This window comes from Neolamprologus brichardi, chromosome 15 (genome assembly GCF_056152115.1).
Source record: "Neolamprologus brichardi isolate AB-2024 chromosome 15, ASM5615211v1, whole genome shotgun sequence".
Lineage (NCBI taxonomy): Eukaryota > Metazoa > Chordata > Actinopteri > Cichliformes > Cichlidae > Neolamprologus > Neolamprologus brichardi.
The window spans coordinates 16,658,202-16,680,116 of NC_142118.1; the positions used below are offsets into that span (position 1 = coordinate 16,658,202).

The 21,915-nt window shown below is 40.1% G+C and overlaps 2 protein-coding genes across 6 annotated transcripts in view; one reads left to right on the forward strand and one right to left on the reverse strand.

Annotated features, from left to right (window-relative positions):
• The window catches only part of aven (apoptosis and caspase activation inhibitor), a 36,541-nt gene extending 34,568 nt beyond the window's left edge, over positions 1-1,973 (forward strand). For both annotated transcript variants that reach the window (XM_006792687.3, XM_006792688.3), the window contains exon 6: positions 1,098-1,973. In XM_006792687.3, coding sequence (XP_006792750.2) covers positions 1,098-1,240 — 143 coding nt within the window. In that variant the 3' untranslated portion in view covers positions 1,241-1,973. The remainder of the gene's footprint in view (positions 1-1,097) is intronic.
• The window catches only part of ryr3 (ryanodine receptor 3), a 108,991-nt gene continuing 88,651 nt past the window's right edge, over positions 1,576-21,915 (reverse strand). For 2 of the 4 annotated variants that reach the window (XM_006792682.3, XM_006792685.3), the window contains 34 exons: positions 21,621-21,788; positions 21,145-21,204; positions 20,903-21,037; positions 20,547-20,659; positions 19,474-19,570; positions 18,324-18,436; positions 18,003-18,054; positions 17,847-17,903; positions 17,658-17,757; positions 17,292-17,371; positions 17,110-17,186; positions 16,955-17,028; positions 16,010-16,024; positions 14,609-14,689; positions 14,384-14,472; positions 14,153-14,281; positions 13,950-14,054; positions 13,640-13,721; positions 12,194-13,476; positions 12,055-12,107; positions 11,809-11,971; positions 11,614-11,700; positions 11,018-11,218; positions 10,808-10,938; positions 10,272-10,314; positions 9,359-9,486; positions 8,978-9,038; positions 8,745-8,891; positions 7,162-7,296; positions 6,448-6,604; positions 6,281-6,345; positions 5,248-5,348; positions 5,121-5,172; positions 1,576-2,726 (listed from right to left, as the gene is read on the reverse strand). In XM_006792682.3, the coding sequence (XP_006792745.2) occupies positions 2,631-2,726; positions 5,121-5,172; positions 5,248-5,348; positions 6,281-6,345; positions 6,448-6,604; positions 7,162-7,296; positions 8,745-8,891; positions 8,978-9,038; positions 9,359-9,486; positions 10,272-10,314; positions 10,808-10,938; positions 11,018-11,218; positions 11,614-11,700; positions 11,809-11,971; positions 12,055-12,107; positions 12,194-13,476; positions 13,640-13,721; positions 13,950-14,054; positions 14,153-14,281; positions 14,384-14,472; positions 14,609-14,689; positions 16,010-16,024; positions 16,955-17,028; positions 17,110-17,186; positions 17,292-17,371; positions 17,658-17,757; positions 17,847-17,903; positions 18,003-18,054; positions 18,324-18,436; positions 19,474-19,570; positions 20,547-20,659; positions 20,903-21,037; positions 21,145-21,204; positions 21,621-21,788 (4,530 nt within the window). In that variant the 3' untranslated portion in view covers positions 1,576-2,630. The remainder of the gene's footprint in view (positions 2,727-5,120; positions 5,173-5,247; positions 5,349-6,280; positions 6,346-6,447; positions 6,605-7,161; positions 7,297-8,744; positions 8,892-8,977; positions 9,039-9,358; positions 9,487-10,271; positions 10,315-10,807; positions 10,939-11,017; positions 11,219-11,613; positions 11,701-11,808; positions 11,972-12,054; positions 12,108-12,193; positions 13,477-13,639; positions 13,722-13,949; positions 14,055-14,152; positions 14,282-14,383; positions 14,473-14,608; positions 14,690-16,009; positions 16,025-16,954; positions 17,029-17,109; positions 17,187-17,291; positions 17,372-17,657; positions 17,758-17,846; positions 17,904-18,002; positions 18,055-18,323; positions 18,437-19,473; positions 19,571-20,546; positions 20,660-20,902; positions 21,038-21,144; positions 21,205-21,620; positions 21,789-21,915) is intronic. The other 2 variants (XM_006792684.3, XM_006792686.3) reach the window with 1 other exon arrangement.

Below are 21,915 nucleotides of genomic sequence, written 5' to 3' on the forward strand. Positions count from 1 at the left end.
GATTCAATAGCTATAGATCTTAAGAGTTATTTTATTATTATTTTTTCTTATTTTGGATTGACTAGTTTTTGTTTTTACGTCATTTGATATTTTGATTTTTTTTTTAAAATTCAGTTTAGTTTCAGAGTGGATTTTTTTTTGTTTTTTATTGTTGAAATTGTTTGGTTTTAGTTTAGATTATTGGGCTCATTTTAGCGTTTTTAGTTATTATTGTATGACGGTCATGTGTCGTAGGCAACATTTGGAAAAATCAGTACAGGCATTACAAGAAAAACTGCTTTTTGAAAGCGTTTGACTCACCGACATCCAGAGTCTCAATAAACAGCCATCAATGGCGAGATGTAATAAAATTTTACCCAACTACCCAAAATACTAACACTAAGGATCTTTCCTACATATTTTTATTTTAATTAGTTTTTTTTAAATCCAAAATTGTAGTTTTTGCCCCTCAGCCGTAAAAAACTGATTGCTTATTATTTTTACCCTGCCAGGCGGTCAGCATGGACCTAAGCATGCAAAGAACATTTTTAAAAAAGTATTTCTTAAAAAAAACAAACAAAAAAAAAACCCCTACAATTTTAGGTTGTTTTTTTTCCCCACACACATGGTGTTAGATTAACTACTAGAGAGATAAGATAAGCTACCAAGGATGTTAACTTCCACCTTTTGTGCTGGCAAGTTACTTTGGGCAATGTTTAAAGCCTAATGTTAACGCAAAAAAAATAATTGATGACTAAGCAGGCTGTTCTTTACATATTGAAAAATATCCAGCTATTACTGCAAAAGCAGCAAATTAAGACATTTTCTTGAAAGCAAATTTTTCAGTTGCACTGAACACTTACCGGCTCATAACTCTGAAACAGAGATTCATACCACACAGAATTATTATTTTTTTTTAATACTTTTAGTATGTTAAATATACTAATGTTACTGAGTTTTAGAGATGCTGGATGGTTGTTGATTTTCTGCTTTGCATGATTGCAATATTCACATGTGGTGTAATTAAAGCACAGATAATGAATTTAAAATTACTTAGCAAAAGGTAAGTTTAGAGGAAAGACTAAAAATATGTCTCCCATCATGTTATTAACCTGCAGAATGTGAGGAAGTGAAAGACGTGACAGCAAAGCCGATGGAGGTGGTGAAGGAGAAAGACATCGCACCTCCACAGTCTGCGCCCAGCAAACAGGAAATGACTGAGGAAGACCTGGAGGACTGGCTCGACAGCATGATCTCCTGACCCTCAGGGAACGTGGTCATGGCAGTTCAATCGCTTCAACTTCCATCCTTTGAAAAATTACGTCCACCTGGAAGTTTGATGCTAAAGTTTGATGCTTCCTCGTTTCACATGGACCTGTCCCCCCCTGTGCTGTAAGAGAGGCAATATGTTTTGTTTTGGAGGTGTAGAGGTTGGGACAGTACATCTCGAACATTTGTGAGTGTATGTCAAAACGTTCCTGGAGCACACCCTGTTTCAGGGAGAATTCTCTGTTCCCTGTGAAAGTTTGACTCTGGAGTGTTTTGCTTCAGAGGATTGGTGACAGACGGGTAGTGAAAGAGGTCACAGACGACAAGTTTGGTTCACTGCGTCACTTACTTTATTCATTTCCTCCCCCTCATCAAAAAAGAAATGCAGTTTACCAAAGCTACTACATACATATAAATGGCCAGACAAGAGCGGGTAACCAGTTTGTCGTCAATAAATTCCCGAACCAAGTTTTGCTGTTTAATTGTCCGTTTGTTGTGGGTTCCTCTACTGTAGAAACAAGTGCAGGTGGGCAGGACACCACAGTTCAGGAACAAAACCAAACTAAGCAACATTTACACAAGAATCATCTAGATATTATACAACAAATATTTCTTTTTCTTTCTTTCTTTTTTTTTTTTAAATGTAAAAGCCCAAAACTAGCTTTACCTAAATTTGCTTATAGCTAATCCAGAACAGAGCACTGCTTGTGTTAGGAGGGGCAAAAATGATATTTTTTTCTCTTTTGCATAGTTTTTTTTTCATAAGGCACATCGGCACTTGATAAACACCTAAAGTGAGAGTTGTCTCTGGTCCTGGAAGAACCATCTTCATGTCATCAGACAGGTTTGAACCAGCTTTGAAAGGCAAATCAGGTCTCACTCATTGGATTTTAACTAGATCATTACTAGCAGCACACATCCATTCACTTGTGGTTTGGGTAGGAAGTGACAGTAACATCCTGGCGCTAATCTAGAAATTGTGCATATTCCGACATTCAGTTGTCATGCTGTAACCCTTCACAATTATCAGATGTCTACAAACAACAAATTGTGCAGCAGGTTGGGGTTAAGCAAGTGAAAAAAGGCAATGTGAATCAGAATTAAAAGAATTATTTGCATAAAAGAGGCGTAGTGGCAGGAGGCTATTTCAGTAACAACGAAGAACACGCAAACCCGAAATGTCCAATCGTCAGTTGTAAATCTTAGAGTCGTTATGTTTTGCGTTTGTGTCAGAATTCAGATTTTTTTTTTTCCTCTTTACATTTTTCGACACTATGACAGTGTGTGTTCTGGTAACAGGGTGAAGTCAAGTTCAATGTCTTTTTTCCAGGTAGAAGCAAAGTGGAGATTGGGGTTCAGAGCAGCAGACGAGGCGGCCCGCTCTAACCCAGCTGGTCCTCATATTGCTTACGGAAGCAGTCTCCAGTGGGGAAGAAGTCCCAGCATCTCTCCTGGTACATCTTCCACACGTATGATTCCTGAAAAGGGAAGGGAATGATTTAAAGGGGCCACAACTGCACATAGTTTTGGTTATACTCATTCACAGTTAACTGTTTCGAGTAATATGGCGAGATCTTTTTGTACTGTTCAGTCTTGCTGACCTCAGTCCTCAGAAAACTGTTAGGGCCAGATTTACCTACAATCTGCGTCATCACAAAAACCTCCTTTGGCTTTAAGAAGCTACTGTCATGCTTTTACTAAAGAGGCGCAGAGAGAGGCTAGTGAAAGACGCTGGTGAAAGACGTGGACACAGGTGTTTCTGTGGCTTGCGTTATTGCATGCATGCATGCCAACGTAGAAAAAAAAGCACATCTTATTTTGAACTTGTTGTGATAGTTGCTGCAAGGACTGTTCATTTATTTGAAATGAGAATGGGAGAGTGGGAGAGACTGGGTGCGTATCTTGCACAGGTGGATGCCTCAGAGCTCGGAGTGCAGTGCCAGAATTTCTCCTGGAACTCTGGGTCCCACATGAAATGGATTAACTAATAATCCCAATACCCAGTGGAGCAGTTTTCAGTGCTTTAGGCTTGGCCACATTTCTACATAGAGATCAATATATTATACAGACATCTCTGTTTGTCTTTTATCAACAGTGTACACTTTTTTTTAGACTCCTATATACTCCTACACACCATATTGAAGTATTAATATATTAAAGTGTGTTAGTTTGTTTGATTAATGTCTAAATGTTATGATATGTAATATTGACTATAGTAATTATCTACAGTGTCACACCGCATGCAGAAAATAAAAGCGATGTGCATTAAGCCACATGAACACATATCTAATTTGCCAATCACATGGCAATGACTCAGCAGACAGGGTCAAGACAATTTCTGCTGCAATATTTCGATACTGGTCAGAATTTAGCATAAACAATGTGAAAGTATCCACCCTGTCTCATATCAGTGGGTCAGCCCGATGTTGATGGCTTAATAGTGTGGGAGATATTTTCTTAACACACTTTGGGCCCCTTAAACCAACTAATTTGACCACCACAGCATGCCAGAGTATTAGTGTTAACCATGTCTGCCCCCCCAATGTGTCACTGACCACAGTGTACTCGTCTTCTAATGGCTGCTTCTAACAGCACATCATGCCATGTCTCAAAGTCATTTTGAGCTGATTTCTTGAATGTAACAATGAGTCTAATGTACTGAAACGGCCTCTAATGTTATCAGGTCTCAATCTAATCCGGAACTGAGAATTTGAGATTCATATCATGGGCGTGTAGCTGATACCATCAAGTCAATATGGAACAAAATCTGTTGGCAAAGGAGGGTCTAACCTGGTACTATCAACGTGTACCTAATAAATAGTCTGTGTTCATTGTTATAACAGCAGATTGGCCGTTACACAGATTACATTTTTAAACAGTAGAACGGGATATGACGCAGCCGTCCTCTTGATGAATCCTGTGCTCCACCTGAGTCTCAGACCTCAGGACCAAACGCAGTCGCCAGTAATTTCTAGCAGAAGCTTTCTCCCTTATATGAAAAACGTTCAGTTTGTCTTATTTATTTATTTCTTTTTTTTAAGAGAGGAATGCGTGTAAAATCTGTGTTTATGCAGTACTTTTGTTAGCACATTAGTCACTCGCTCATGCTCCCTCATCAGGTCTGTCTGTTCTTGGCCCATGAATAGACTGACTACATTCTTGTTTATAAATCGGTGGCTTGTAAATAGATTAGCCTTTAGATTAGAACTTTTCTTTCCCATCATTACGTTTTTGTAATTGCACTATCATGGTAATAGGCCTTGCATAGTAAATCTGGCTCTTTGTGTCACAAATTTCAGATGGTCTGACTGCAAACGATAGAACACTTGTTTGGTTGCATAATTATTTTTCCTAAAACATAAATACTATGATGATATATGATGTTGTGAAATAGTTTCATCCCATCTGCAGTGACTATATATCCCGACAGTAGACAGATTAAGGATGTAGCTCAACGGCATGTCAGTGATTACACTGTTTTTGTGACTTATTCACTCCTAGTAGCTGAATGCGATCCTTTGCAGCTTAAAGGAATAACAAGTGCAAGCTTTCTATTTCTTTGCTAAATTTGTATCATAAGAAAAAGTACACGAACATCAAACAGAAAACCAAGTTGAATCTCAGGTGCACAACAATAACAACTTAATATCAGAAGTCAAAGAAAGCCCACGCATTGCTTCTTTCTCCAGCAAAGCTGTACCTTGTGCAACATTTCAACCCACTTGATATGTTGCATAAGTAAACCTACTGAAGTTAGAGTCTGTTACATTCCAGTTTTTCCTTTTGTTCTTTTGAGATTGGTCACAGACGGCAGATTATGCATATCGTGTTTAAAATGACCAAATACTACAGACTGGTGTTCGCTCACATACCTGACCCGTATGCTCAGTCTCATCCTTGTTAATCAGATACATCAGGAAGAACCTGCAGACAGGAGGCGCAAGTGTTAAAGAGGGAAAACTTTAGTCACATTACGTTTGGTCATATTTCTGTACTTACAGGTAGTTGGCTAGGTTGTGTTCTTGTAAGGTGTGAGTTTCAAAGCCATGAGGCGTCCGGTCAAAGTAATCATTCCCAATTCCACAGATGAAACATTTGGTCTGGAAGACAAATGAGTGGGGATCGAAAATTAGTGATGACTGTCATCATCCTATTTGAACCTGCCAATTAGATTTCTGCTAATCAGTTTTTTCTTGTGAAATATGTTAAGGAAAAAGAACATACAAATGAATAATAATTTGAATTATTGAAAGCTAAAATGGAAACAAATGCACAATAGATGCAAAACAAGAAAAAAAGTTTGCCATACATTCTGATCAAGTTACCTTATCAACATTTAAAAACAACACGTATTGACCAAAGTGTCGTACAACTGAGAGAATAAAACAATTGGAGCAATAAAACATATTACAGACAAAAAGGAGAAAAATGTCTAAATTAATTATTGCCTGCAGTTATTTGTAATATTTATTCTCAGTTAATTTATCAACAGATTTATTTATTTGTGCCAGTTTTGTTCCTCTGCACAGTGTGGCTCACAGGAATAGACAATTAATTAGACAATTAAGTTAGTCTGTGGCACAAGGGAATAAACTAACTAATGAAGAAAACACTCAAAAACAATTCGAGTTGGATTGACTGACTACAGGATTATTACATCACCAGCAGCGTAGTGACCAGAGACTGTTTAAAGTCAATGATATTTGTCAACTTCACGCAACGATGGGTGAAATAATCACCGGTGATTCAAAGTCACGTTAAACTTTTCTCTATTTTTAGACAAACAATTGAACCACCAATGAGAACACAGGATGCCGGTGATTAAAGTTATGATGGGGTTGTAAAAGCATTAGAGGACAAACAGGTATCAAAGGTTTGTTTGCGACCAACCATCAGCTAAAGAGCGATGGAGGCAAATAAATCGCTTCCTGTGTTCATGCTCCTTAACTCACGTAAAGCAGGAAGGGAATACTGTCACTTACTGAAGCAACAATATAGCTGGCAACAGACAGCTTGGTTAGAGCAGTCTTACCTCCATGTCTTCTTTCACCTGCTCCTGTTGGTCTCTCAGCTCACCAAAGGCATCAATGATTAAACCTGTAGAAAGGTGCAATGATCTGTTAGAGGAGCATGAGAAGAAAACAAAGACCTGTGCGGTTTTTAAGTTAAACGCAGATAATGAGAAATAGTTTCACATACCCTGGATGATGGCCAGCAGGATGACAATGACAAAGAAGAAGAAGGTGATGTCAAACAGGATGCGGTAGAGCTCGTATGGGTCTCCAGCTGGGTCCTCTAATTCATCTCCAATACCTCCTCCAGCTCTCACACCCACGTACATGTGGAACATATAGCACTACAGAGGGGCGGAAACAGGCATTAAAGGAAGCTACACCTCATTCAGTGTTGGCTGGGAAGTATGAAAGTGGAAACTTCTCTTTTTTCATTCTATATTTCAAACTACAAAACATGGCTGAAGACTGAGTGTCACTGGAGCTGCAGCTGGAGGTTCTGAGCCATCTATTAGAGTAAGGTTAAAAAAAAGGAGTCATCAAGGTCTACGTTTTACAAAAGATTATGAAAAATCATTTGTAAGCTGTTACTTTACTTCCAATATAAAGACTCTATTTAGAGGCTTCATTTGTAGAAACATTAACTAGGAAAAAATGTATAAAAGATAAGAAAATGCTGTCCAATAGACACCTTCTACCTCTGGACCCTGAACAAGGCTAAGAAGCAAACATGTTCAAGTCAACCATTCAAACTAAAAGCCCCATGTTTTTTTTTTTTCTCAGCTCAAAATGTGTCCTTGCTGAGGAATGAAGTCTTTCATTTTCACTACCACAAAAGAAAGGTATTTTTCAACTTTCAGCCACTTTCACATGAATAGGCACCGGAGGTGGTCAGACATACCGTCATCATATCGTCGCACTTCATGTCGGGCTCGTCTTCATCCTCGCTCTTATTGTAAAACTTCCTGAAGAAGTTGAAGGCCACCACGGTGTAGAGATAGACGACCACAGCCAGCAAACCCACAGTCAGCACGAGCTGAAAGGAGAGGAGAGTCATTTTAATTGGATACATTTTATCTGAAATTCTTTTAATTAATCTCAGTGACGATTAGAGGCAACAATAGAGGAGACGGACTCGTCTCAAAGGCACAATTGGGGCCTTCTTTTTTTGTTTGACTGTAAATTTTGAGAGTAATTTTTGCAGTTTCTGTCAGAACTGTAGTAAAGTGTCAATGCTACTGTGGGTTTCTTTTCTTTTTTTTTTTCAAATAAAGTTCTGCACTAAAGTACTTTCTTAGCTTTCATCAGTACTCAGACTTTCAAGACCTTCAGAAGTGCAAGACCCAAGGTTTGTGCCATCACACATCATCATCAGGGGCGATCATGGCTCAAGAGTTGGGAGTTCACCTTGTAATTGGAAGGTTGCCGGTTCGAGCCCCGGCTCGGACAGTCTCAGTCGTTGTGTCCTTGGGCAAGACACTTCACCTACCGCCTACTGGTGATGGCCAGAAGGGCTGATGGCGCGATATGGCAGCCTCGCTTCTGTCAGTCTGCCCCAGGGCAGCTGTGGCTACAACCGTAGCTTGCCTCCACCAGTGTGTGAATGTGTGTGTGAATGGGTGGATGACTGGGTGTGTAAAGCGCTTTGGGGTCCCTAGGCGGGACTAGTAAAAGCGCTATACAAATACAGGCCATTTACCATTTATCTTTCCCCGTTGATGCTTTGCATATGTATACCATCTGTTTTATATACTGTCATTCAGTCCAACTGTCGAAACTGTTGAAAAGAAGCAAACTTTAACTCCAGTCTGGCATATTTCAGAGTGTTAATAGGGCCGTGCCCTGTCTTCCTACATTAGACAAAGATGAAGCCCTAACAAGCCTTGGCAACTAAATGCCTGAGCTGATGAGCCGACAGAATCAGACCATCATGTTCTGCAGAAGGCTTCGTTGAACATCAAGTAAAGAGACAAACAGCAACAACAACAACAAAAAAAACCATTATACTGTCATCCATCTCTTTGCTCATTTAGCAGTTAGTTTTTAGGCACCTCCTGACAGCTTTTGGAGTCAGTAGGAATGGCCTATTCCTGAAAAATCCAAGCAAAATCCTTGTCCGTGTCCTTAACTGTTTTATGTCTTTTTATTTATTTCTCATGACTGTTTATCTAATATTCCATGGAGCAGATTTCTGAGCCATTCCTTGTTTGTATTATTTTCATGATCTGATTATGCATTCAGTATGAGTCACGATGCTAGTTCTTTCATCCCTGTTTGGTCTCTGTTATGTATCATAGACTCAGACAAAGATTGTTTGCTGAAACAAATACATTTTATACAGTTTTGAAACTTTTTAAAGATAAGCCAAAAATGCACCAGGAACCATTTCTTTCTTTGTTTGAGTTTAAGCAAGTAGAACGCTTGTATTGTGCGATTGTTGCTTTTCTTTGAACTCTGGCTCCCTCTGCTGGTAAAACTACTTGCCTGCTTGCCATTGTGAGTAACAGATGACAGGATGGTGCGAAGGGTCTTGAATCCCATGGCGATGTCCAGCAGATGAGCAGCAAAGAAGAAGTTGTTGAAGTGTCCAAAAATAGACATGGTGGTGTACCAAATGAGATACAGGAAAGACTGGAGGAGGAAAAGGTAAATGTTTTTTTATGAGGCTCTTTTTGAACACCACACTGATGGTAGATGTGATGTGGACTTAAACTTACATTGTCAGTCAAGACCACGCCCAGTTTCCAGATGTGGTACTTTGTATCAATGGAGCTCAGCCTGTTGATGACAAAGTGAAAGGTGTTTGTGTTTACATATATATTTAAACTCATCAACAAAAATTGAGTTTGTACTTGGTCAAGTCATGTTACTAGAGATAGATAATAGAGAAGGTACAGTTTTGTAGTTTCTGTGGCAGTTCTTGCCAACGACCAGGTGCATCTCTTCAAAATTGTTCATCTCTAGTCAAGGAGTGTCTTAAAAACCCTCCTTGACTGTACTCTATTACAACATTGGAGTCACGTAATGTAATATATAAATGTGTTTACTGCATGCACATCTCTGAAGGAGGAATAAGAAAACGGGAGGTGTGTTCTCACCAGGAGACCAGGGACGCTTCTTTCTCAACAGTTTCCACTGTGGGGTCAAAGTCCAAAGCGCTCTTATCTAGGCCTAAAAGCTCAGCAATGCGTTCTGCTCCATAGAGATCACCATATTTGTTAATAACCTGCACATATAGAGGAGCACAGGAGAGAACATGTTCATTAGTTAACTTTAACTAGCAATAGAAAAAAAACAAACAAACTGAATGGCATGCAACTAACTGTGTAGTATCTAATGTAATGCACAACTGCCACCAGAGGGTGGCGTTAATGTATCTATAAGCTGTTCGCCAACCACCATTAGAGGCTCTTCCTACACCTCCAGCTCCATATTTTATTCGTAAGTTGTTTCGAGGGCAGCTTTGCATGATTCACAGTTCAAAACGATCTTTATTTATCTTATTTAAAAGTCAACACATACATAGTCATCTGACAGTGGGTGGGATGGGGAACAATCTTAGAATAACAGGCGAATAATTCCCAACAAATCATGAACTGTATTTTTGCTTAAAGTGGCTTTCTATTACTCCAAGCTGTGGGTAAGAAAGTCTAAAGTGTTTGAGAGTTTGTCTAGTATTTCAGTTTATAGAAAGTGACACTAGTCACCCTTAAAACACAAGTACCCTCGGGGGGTATTTATTCTTCATATTTAGCCATTTTGTAATTTAGAAAAACAAATATGTGGTTTTTCCATATTCAGTGTGAGCTACACCGACATTAGTCTAATCGCGCTAAAGGGTCAAGCTTAGAATATAATACAGCCTGTCAACCAGCTTCCCTGACATAGAAGATTAAAATTAAATTAAAAAAAAAAATCATTCAAAACCAGCATGAAAAGGTTTTCAATTTAAGAATAGGCTTAATCCCACCTTAATCCAGAAAAATGGTCATCTCATTCCTCCACACTCACCTTGCGCTTGATAAATTTGTCCCAGTAGTTGTTTGGGAAGGATCTGTAATGGAAAGTGAACAACAGAGACTCAGTTCACCTGTTGTAATATTGTCTAATATTTAACCCTAATATCAGATATTTAATGATCAGACAATTAACAAACGGAGACATAAATGAGAATCAGAAATCCATGTGGAATTGGTTTATTTATCAATCAATCTGGGCTCAATCTCCAGCTCATCCAGTCCATGTGTTAAAGCATCCTCGGGCAAAATACTGAAAACCAAGTCGCACCCAATGCATTTATCGGAGTGGGAAAATTTAGATGAAGTGCTTGGGATAGATAAAAGCCTGGTATGAATATTTATGTGACTGGGTGAAGAAGACAGTAGAAAGCACTTTGTGTGCTATAAAGGTAACAGTCTGACCTCCAAAAGTTGATTCTGTTCATCTGGAAAATGCTACGTCCAGATGAACGTATATTTATATACAATTTTTAAACCAGATTTATCCAGATAATTTCAAACGAAATCCAAACCACATTTTTAACTCACGGGGTGTTGATGACAAGTCGATCCCACTGGCCTTTGATATCATCGTCAGATGGCTGCTCAGTGATGTACAGCCCATCAAATTCAAGCTTTCTGGCAATTTCCTTCTCCCGCTTAAAAATCACCAAAGGAACCTGAAATCAAAACATTGGGACAGTAAGACTGCATCTTTTAGAAAGTGACCATTTTCAGCCAAACAAAGGCATTCCCCACCTTCAGGCAGTAGTACCCGACCAGGCAGACGAGCGAGATGACTGTGTGGAATATTGCCAAGAAGCGCAGCGTCGGTAACATGTAGCCGGTGCTCTCCTGAAGCACAAACTCATCCATGTCAAAGAACGTGTTCTCGTCATCCTCTTCGTCAGCACCCCAGCGGTTTTCATCATCAGTTTCTTCCTCACTTTCACCAGTGACCTGAAGCGCAAAAAATAACTTGTACACTCACATAATGAATATATTGGGACATTTTTACCAGATGTTTCCAGCTTTATCTTTGCATTTTGCCTTCTATGATCGTTGGGAACGCCTCCACTGATATGAAGCTTTTCAGGAGTTGATTGATGTCTCTCTGCTACAACACAGCACTCAACACGTTGCTGTTTTAAAGGCTGTCTAAACAGACTTTTTTTATGAAAGTTTTGGTCAAAGGTTTAATGACTTGTTTTAGACTTCCTTGTTTTGTGTTTCTTATTTAAGTGGCAGCGCAAATTCACTTGTGATATTCATGTCATGTCACCTTTTGTCACTTTTCAGTTTTATGGAAATTCTGTGAAAATCCACTTGGACTGAAACTTTAACGCTTGAGTTACCTTGTAGAAGAGCAGAATGAAGTTGATGGCAAAACACACAAACAGCGCCAGGAAGCGGAGGTTATAGAAGTTACGAGCCAGGTAGTTCTGTGAGGAAAGAAGTTTCACAGTAAGACTAACTATTGATAGCTTTCAAAGTGTGCCCACATTTTAGAGATAACTGCATAAGGAATGAAACCAAATATGATGACTTACCAGCGTCTTGTTCAGATAGACATCCAGAACTGCAAAAATACTGGACATGAACGCAGGTGCTGGCTCTTTAGGCTGACTTGACCTTGTCTTGGGCTTCTCCTCTGTCACTGGCTCCTTAGCCTCCTCCTCCTTTGGTTTATCCTCCTTCTCTTGGTTCTCTGTGCTGTATTTATCATTTTTTATTTGCTTTTTAAGTTCATTTTATTTTGATTGCAACTACTTTTAATTTCACTTAATGTTACTCACTCTGCTTTTTCTGGTTCGTTCTCAGGGGTTTCAACCTTCTTGGCAGCAGCTTTCTGCAAAAAACATTTATATAAGATGAGAGGATGGATGGAAGGGGAAATTAAAGGCAAATATCTAAATTGTGTTTGTGACTATGGACCTTCTTATGATCAGTGGAGGGCTCAGCACTCAGCTCGCAAACATCCCCCAGGCCTGGCTCCACATGTTTTCCTCCTTCTTTTTTAGGCGCGTTCAGCATCTCTAACATCATGTCAACCTCTACAATGTCCCCTGTTGGTGCCATGGCTATGTCCAGGTTTCCTAATGATTCTATAGCCTCCACTTTCTCTCCCTCTATCACATCTCCGTGGATGCCAAACTGAGTCGGGTCAGGCATGTTTCCGAGGATGTCCGTCACCTTAATGTTCTTGGCTCCCTCGACTAAACCTCCACCAAACATGGAGGACCAAATGACGTGGAAGAAACCAAAGATGAGGCTGTAGATACCCTTAAAAAAACCAGTGAACAGCATCCAGAAGAAGGCAAAGAAGCCTGTGATTATCTCCTTGATGCTCAGCTTCTTGAGTTTCTTCAACTTCTTGCGCATGTTTTTAATGGAAAACATCTGGCGGACGTGTGCAATCTTGCTCTTGACTGAGCGACATGCGGTGGTGAAGGCAGAGGCAGACTCCAGGGCGTGCTCTTCCTCTGCAGTCAGCTCCTCCAGGATGCTGTGTCCATCTTCCTCTTCGTCCTCTTCGGGCTGTTCAACCACTTCTGGCTCAGAGATCTGTGAGGCCAGCTGCATCTCAAAAATGGTGTCCTCGCAGAAATTCACAAACATCTCCATCTTCTCGCTCTCTCCGCCCTCGTTCACCACGTCAAAGATGAACTGACGCTTGGATTCTTTCACCTGCGGCTTTTCCCACTGCTCGCGGCTCGACTCACTGATCTCAAAGTAAACCCTCTCGATTCGCTTTGCGCTGCCCATGATTTCAATACGACCCAGGTAAGGCTCAAAGTAACTAAGCACACTTTCAGCCAGATCTAAGAAAGTGGCAAGTCGGGAGTCATGCGGCATGTGTTCAGACAGGTTGGTCAAAAGGACTGCCACGTTGAAACCGATGTCTTTGGCTGGCTCGTGGAACCGCTCCACAAACTCCTTGTAGTTGAACATGTCATTCTCGTCCGCCTCTACACACGAGAGCAAGAATTCGATCTCAGACTGGCTGTACTGCTTCTGGCTCTCCATGGACTTCTGGAACTCCTTCTTAGAAATGATGCCTTTACACTCAGGGTCATATTCCTTGAAGTTGTCAGAGGTCGTGAGATCCTTCAATTTAAGGAACATGTCGAAGAACTTGAGAATCATCTCCACATTGCTGGAAGACTCCACCAGGGTGTCAACCATCTGCTTTCCAATTGTTCCATTAACCACATTACCTGGGAAGTAAGGCACACATTTTATAATCATACACAAAGACAATGACATATGTACTTAAAAGACAACTTTTTTTGTACATGCGTATTTAGTCTTTAAAGCCCAATAATTTTTTTCTGCTTTTGGTATTTTCTCCAAAATTACATTAAAACTTCATCCTCTTACCCTCAAGCAAAGACAGTAGCATGACCACCATGTCTTTCTGTAAGTCCATCAGTTCTTTCAGCAGCTCAATTTGACTGGCATCCTACAAGTACATGGTCAACTATCATTCAGTGGTTTGTCTTAAGCAATTAGCCATTTGCACTCAATGTTTGGTGTCATGGCATATGTAAGTATCATAATAAGAAGTGACATGTTTTCTGCTACAAAACAAACTATATGCTGTGGCTGCAATGCTTTACTTAGCGATGCACCTCCTCACAGAAATGAAAAAGTCTATTAGCCTGTTACAATTGTACAAGTTGCATCATACCTGAGACAGCTTCATCTGCATGTTGGCGAAAACATGCAAGAAGCCCACCACTGCATCCCACAGTCTGCTGTGTGCTAAACTCTGCTGGTTCCCAATACATGGACCCTGCAGGGAAAAAAATACAGTGAAGAAAAAACATCATGAAATATTTTAATCCCGATTTGACAAACTCAACAGTGCTGACCGAGAGATCAGCATCTTACCTGGATGTACTCAGTCAGCGAGTTAAATATCTGCTTTGCTACAGATAACGCTTTGGAAAAGTTTCGCTTTCCGGTTTCATCAATTACTTCTTTGCCAGAGTAGTACCAGTAGAAGTCACTGATAGATTCCTGAAGGAGAACCACAGTGAGAAACAGGTTAAACAAACACAATAAAGATGGTGACGATCATACTAAAGATGAATCCAGCCCTCAGTTTTGTGCTTTAATCACCTGAAGACGGAGCAGATAGTCCACAGTGCTGATAATGATGTTGACTGTGGTTGTGTTTCCAGTTTGGGTTCTCAGAAAATTCTGGAAATCTGAAAGATGAACAAATATTCTCAACGCCTCGATGCTTTTTTGTAAAAACCGGTGCAATAAACTAAACTTGTGCAAACAAACTCTTGTGTTTCCGATGAAAACGTGCATTTGGAATAAACTCAAAGAGGGCCTCACCTCCATTGTGGCCCTCGCACAGAAGTTGCAAAAACCGGAAAAGATCTTTAGTAAACTCATCATTCTGTAGCACCTTGGAGCCTTGAGAGGAAATATTTTGGTGAACACAGCTGAAACTCTGCAATACTTACTGGTAACACTTCATATTGTAGTCTTTGTAATAAGTGTTAGTTAACAGCAGTAAGGCTCTTATAAGTCCTTCTTAAGATGTTAATACGATGTTATATACATAGCATACTAAACAATAACATATAATAATGTATTATAAACTATGAACTTAATAGCCAACTATGTTTTCTTTGCAACTATTGCATTTAATGTGAGAACAATGGCTTACAAGGTTAGTAAATATATTATTATTAACTTATTAATAATGCTTTTCATAGCTCTGTCTTTCTGTCCACTATGTTCTTAATAAATTAGACATAAAATAATAAAAGCTAGCTTAAAAAAATAACAACACATACACTGTAAAAGGTGGTTAATTTGGGTTGCATAATGTTAATAATCATTCTGTCAGGAGTTACAAGCATCTTATTATACATTAACTAACACTTAATACAAGAACCTTATTATAAAGCATTACCTTTTTATTTCAACATGAGAAGGAATAATAACAATAATAACAATAATGCTAATAATATATGAATCTCCCTTCAAAAGCAATTAATATGACGCAAGCAGGACAGGTTTCATGGTCCAAACATTTTGAAGTCCAGGGCCTTTAGATTGCAGATTCAAAACTGAATCCAAAGTGCTTTTTTTTTTTTTTTTTTTTTTTTGTAAAAATGCTCTTTCCTTAAACAACAGTGAAACACTAGGACATTTCCATAAGCTGGAGGAAGCCTGATAACTTTCACATGCAGGCCATGACTGGGCCTGACAAAGAGCGGACAGACGGGATTACCTAATTCACTTTAAAAATCAGCTAGTTAACAGAGCTATATGAAATGAGCACAGTACAGTTCTTTAAGCATATAGAACCATGTGAAAGTTAAACATATGTATCATAACCAGCTTTGTGAAATAGGCCCCAAGTAGAAAGCAAGACAAAGCTTTTTAAGGCTGTGGAATGATCCACAGACCTTCAAGTCAAACCCTTTGGAAGTGGCACTGATAGCCTTAGACTGACATATTTGAGCATCAGTAATAGGATTTGCATTAGTAAATGTTAACATGAAGGGAATGGGAACAAATATCACAGAAAAGGACAGTCAGTGGATTCTGAAGATCCACTTTCTGTGTACTCTAACAGTTGGCATGCACAGTGTCTCCCTACAGGCATCTGGGGGAGGGCAGGGCTGGGTACCATATAAAGCAAGGAGTATGGACCACAGATATGGAGGGGACATTCAGGGTGAAAGCATAGCCATATCAGCATGATCTAAATTTGCTATTTACCCCGCTCAGTGTGGACTGCCATCGATGGGTTTTTAAAATGACAGGAAGGAGACGAACAATACACGAAGACATAAGCAAAAAGAGAGGACATTGAGTTACAATACCAAGAGATATGAATATATCAGCTACTAGTGAAAAACAAAGACATGCAGTTAAAAAGAAATTTGTCTTCTGACGGGGAGAAAGGAAAAAAATCAAAAATCAAAATCATAGGGTTATTTCTATGTACCATCTAATAAGATGAGGACCAAATAAGAATTCAGTCATGGTGAAAAGTTGTAACGTTAACAGACACGAGTAGTAACAGTGAACTGTTAAACACAGAACTCAGTGGAAATGTTTAGCAGAGAACTGAATGATGAACAAACAGACGTTGTTTGATGTGAGAAGCATCAAGTGAAGAGTGCTTTTGTTGGACGTTAGAGAGAGATGATAGGTCTTGTTTTAATGCTGGACCATGTCCTCTAAGACTAAATATTTTTATTTAACCTAACCTTCATTAAGAAACCCATACAGTCCCCCCAACATAATCCCATATCTTCCACTGTATAAAGTTCAAAAATATATATACGAATGTAATTTACTTTTACTTTGATTACTGCAAAAAAAGACATTAAAGACACCACACTGACAAGCAGCAAACTATTTCTATTAATCAAAATTTACATTTATAGCAATGAAATTTTGATTTCGAAGGCCATACAGAAACTATGAATTAGCATTAATTAAGAGCTTTCAATAGATGCTGATGTTAAAGTTGGCATGGTTCAGCATTAGTTCAGTGAGGGGTGGGGAAGGGTATAATCTTCTGTTGGGTGTAATCAAGGATAATATCAGGTGTTTCAGCAGCAGGCGTCTACTCTGAGAACCTCAAGAGAAACCGTTTGAAAGAGAAAACAAAGTAGATGTCACACAATGCATCTAATGAAAGTCCACTTCACTTACTAGAACCTTCCTCTGTCACCATGCCGAGTCCTTCTGCTTTGTTCTGTCTCTCAAATGCATTCAAGTCCAGGACACTAGGAGAAGAACCTCAAAATCAAATATGAGCATATGAATCATGTGTTTGTTTCCAGGAAGAATAATATCATAGTACCGACCTGCAGGACTGCATTAGTCCTGAAAGACTCTTGAAAAAGCCTGCATCTCTTTTTTCTTTCAAGTAATCGAGCATTTTCTGCGATGGGTGAAGTAAAGCATTACAGTCTTGTCAAAAAAAAATGAAATGTGAAATTAAAGTCATAAACTGGCTGTATGCACACACAGTGCAGAATGACCTCACCTGCTGAACTTGCACGTTGCCTCCATTTAGGATGGAGATGCCCAGTTTGAGGGTGCAGGTCACCATGGGGCCCAGACGACCTGATAGCAGAAATTTAAGATAAAAAACCAAAAAAACCAAAAAGCAGCCAGTTAAGGCAATTCATAATCTCTACAAACAAATACAAGCACGCACTTTTCTAAATATAGTTACAAAGTGATTTACAGATCACAAACAGGTAAAAATAAGGCATGAAAAACTTAAATGGAGAAGACAAGGAGGACAACTTAGACCTCAGAGGATTAAGAGCAACCATTTTCTGCTGTAACACTGCTTCGGACACAACAGTAAATCAGCTGCGTAGCTGAGTGAGAAACAGATCATTACCTTTACTGGCGCTGATCATCTGCAGCACCATTTCAGCAGCGCCACGAGCGTGCAGCCTCGCCTGCTGATAAAGGATCTTCTGCTTTTCCATCTCCTTCTCCTGAGAGACGAACACACACATACAGTAATGAGGAAAGCTACATTTTAAGGAGACTGACCACCTTTGCTACCAAGCCCCCACCAGGGTACCTCGAATGTCTTTTCTTTCCCTTCTTCCTCTTCTTCTTCCTCATCCTCTGCACAGCTCTGAGAACACAAAGGCTCACTTCAGGGTTTGATTTCATTTTCCACCTGCTTAGATTTCATTTGCTGATAATTGATAAATTAAACTTGAAAGAACACTACCTTTGCCATCATGTCTGCATACGCAATATACAAAGGATCTTCTTCCAAGTAACTGAGAAAAAAATAAAGTCATGTTGTGTTAATATCATATATTCTGCTGGTTAAAGTACGCAAAACGGACAAATTGATATGGATTAATTGTTAGACAATTATCACAGCAGATACCTCAAAAATTGGCCAAAGACAAACTTGGATACACAAAAATTAAAACGGGCCACAGGGCAAAATATGTAATATGTGATCTGGAAGTGAACTGCCCCTGTAAATTTAGGATTTAAAAAGTTTGCTAATTGCTTAAAAGCAGACTCATAACCATCTCACCTTCTTTCTGTCAGAGCATTGTGGCTGAAGTGGAGAATGAGTTGGTGGAGAGGGTCGGGCTGGATCTCAGCCACCTCCTCTTCCTCCTCCTCCACAATCTTCATTGGTGTTTTCTGCACAGGAGTGAACTATTAGCTCTGCTCAAATCGCAGCTGCTTACTACTCAATGCACGAGACCTTTGATTCACTGACATCTTTGCAAACTCACTGACACTTTCACGCATTTGTCCAAAACACTGAAATGAGTTGTTAACATTCACCTAGTACCAGCATGCAGATGATTTTGATTTTGATTTTTTTGGTCCTGGTAATCCATGAATAGGACAAGACGTTAAGAGTGACTCATGAACAACGGAGTTGGAACACGTTTTCAAATGCATGCATGTTACAGCAAACAGATGCAAGCAGTAAGCCGTTGGGTGATATGAATTTGAACATGGGGAATGATCCAGACGGCAAAGGAGCCTAACAAAGAGGGACTGTCAAAACGACACAGTCTTCGAGAGTCCAAACTAATCTGACAGTTTGGTCAAATAAAACTGACAATAAATTAATAATCGTCCGAAAGGAACAGATTATAATCTAATCATCATGTATTTAAAGCTTTAATCAGTGAGAAATCTTTTTTTTTTTAAAAATGAATTTGCTGCACATCTGCAAGATCTAATATGAAATGTGATCTTCACATGACTACGCGAGCATGCCACTGATGTCACGGCCACAGAAAGTACTGGAATTTCACCTTCACACTCACACTACAGACTTACAGAGTACAGCAAAACGACAACTGATGGGTTGGATCCAGATCGGACAGCCAAACAGCTAGTGACAGTCTCCTATTGTAGTGAAAGGCCCTCCTTACCACTGCTGTCAGAAAGGCATAGCCTGCTTTTCTAGAGCTGTGAGTGCCGGAGCTGGCCCTGTGTCTCCTGAGTTGATCATGCAGCCTCTGACCCCTGACGGACCTCTGTTTGAAGGGTTTTGCGCGCCTAGAGCGGGGGACCCTGGGTGCTTTGGGCGAGGTCCCCACCCGGGCGTGCTCCCATGGCTCAACAGGCGCAGAGCTAAAGAAGCATTCGGCAGACAGGACTGGCAGAGGGGTGCCAACGCAGGGCACATGGGGCGAGGGCAAGGCTAGCCCAGTACTTACTGCCAGATCCTGAACTAGCTTCTCCTCAAAGGAGTACTCCTCTGCCTCTATCCAAAGTCTCTCATAGGCCGGGATGAAGAAGTTGATAGCACGATGCCTGGGGAGGGGGAGGTGGGGAGGAATGAAGGGGGGTAGGGGAAGGTAAGAGTGGCATTAGGGTAGGTTCTGGTGAGTTTTTGGTGGAGACAGGAAGGAGAGATGTTGGGAGGAGGAAGGGATTACAGGAAGTGCATTTCAGGCAGGGTGGTGATTGGTCAATGTGGGATCCACTGGCTCTTCTGACTGGTCATGTTTGGTCTCTAAAATACCTGCAGTTACCTCATCAAAGGAGCATGCACACTTTAGGAGGCTTTTTGTTTTCTCATCTTAATGAAACTAATCATAATGTTGGAAACCAGCTGATCAACTTAACAAAATCAAGACTGATATATTTCTTTCTGCCTTTCTTCTTCTCTCCTTTCTTCATTGCTTCCTTTAGGGTTCACCTGAAATGAAACAGAGGCCTGCGGCTTGCAGTGCATTTCCACTTTCCAATATAGTTTGTTTCACTCAATTCTCAGGCTCAATCTAGCTGACCAATCAGAATCAACAGTGCAGAGACAGTTGATTGCTAGGCAGAGATCGGTCCACAGCCTGGTGGATGAAGGGGGGAGGTTGAACAGATGAAGCATTCACCCCGTAGTTTCACTTTACCGTCAGCAGGGAGAACAGGCGGTCAAAGCTGGAGGCTTTGAATGCCCTTTCCAGCCAAACCTCCCGATAGCCATTCAGGAAGTAATTATTAATTTTGTATCTGAGGGAGGATGAGGTAGTGTTATGCAAGAAAACAACACAGAGGAGAGAATGTCATTAGGGAGGTGATGAGGGGTTTTACATGGGCACACAGTCAAGAAAAGAAAAATGAGCCCACCCTCCCACAGCTATTTGGTGATTGCTTGTTATGTACGGTTAGATTGAGACAAGACAATGTCTTAACTGGCTTATTTAAAAAGAGAATGCCAATATTTAGATATTGACATTTTTTTGCGTTGTCTGAAATGTTGCAGGTGTTTGTTTGTTTGTTTTTAACTCACCTGGGTAAATTGTAGAGTGGAGCCATGCGGAAACAAGCCACTACAGCACGTTTACGCTGTTTCGATAGCAGCTTGTGCCACACACACTTTTTATTCCTAAGTGGTTGCTCCACCTAAAAGAAGATAGTAGACATTTGTGACTATACAAGGACGCTACACATAGCTTTTTAACTACCCTTTAAGACTGGGATTATTCTACAACCACAATTCAATTTATTGTAAAAGAATATGGTTAATGACAAAAGCAGCGAGTAAGCTAGCTGCATAAAGAAATAAAATGGTATTTGAGAAACTGAATTGACTAAATGTTCTAGAACATGTCAATGTCCGGTAGTGGACTGTCAATATGTTTTTACCTGCTCCAGATGGAAGACTGCAGCAGAGATGCTCTGGACTCTGTCCACTGTATGCTCTGGGTTTGCTGGTTCCTCGCTCTTCACCACAACATCTTTGTACAGGTTCATCTGCCACTGGACCGCTGGATCATCAGACTATATAACACCGAAATCAATCATTTAAAAAAAGACTAATGAAAAAAGCACATGAAATCAACAGTTTTATTACCTAATCTACTCTAAACTACTGGAACCAATCTTACCTTGTCCTGGAGATGGAGATTCTGACGCAAATGCTCCTTCACCTCATCATCTGTGTCTTTCTATGTAGGGACATGCAATGTGGTGTTATTAAAAGATTTCTTAATTCAATTAAAACATCAGATTGTTTGTGCAATGCAAAAGAAAGCACAACAGCCTGAGAGAAGTGCACCTATGAAAGAAAGTGTCAAAGTATGATGACTGCAGTGCTGATGGGAAAAAAAAGACCAAACTGACTAACCATCTATCATCATCTTAAAGATGGATGCACAGACTACACTCTACCTGTAGACCTACCAGTGATGAGAGCAAGTTGCACTTAAGTAAGCAAGTATTCCATATTTTTTTGGACTTGCAACTTCATTAAAGTCATCTATGATCTAACATAACAGATATGTATATGTGGACCTCTGCACGCCGTCCCTACAGATGCTGTGATCTAAAATTCTTTGTTCCAGGTCCTATTTTGTCAGCTCACCAGGCTGTAGCGTATCTTGGCCAAAGAGACGAGCTCCTGGTCTCCTGGGGTGCACATGTTAAGGCCGATGGGTAGCATCTTCTTCAGGGCGGCTACAATTAGAGACGTTTGAATGGAGTAGTATTCACCACGCCGGAGCTTGTGTTTCCTCTCCTGGTCCCCACCTGACTACAGAGGTTAAGAAAATATAAGAGACATAACATAAGACGACTAATGTGAGAGCTGAAGGTAATCAGAGACTATAAAAATAATGATTATTTACCTTGACCTTAAACATACCTTTCCTCTTATTCTT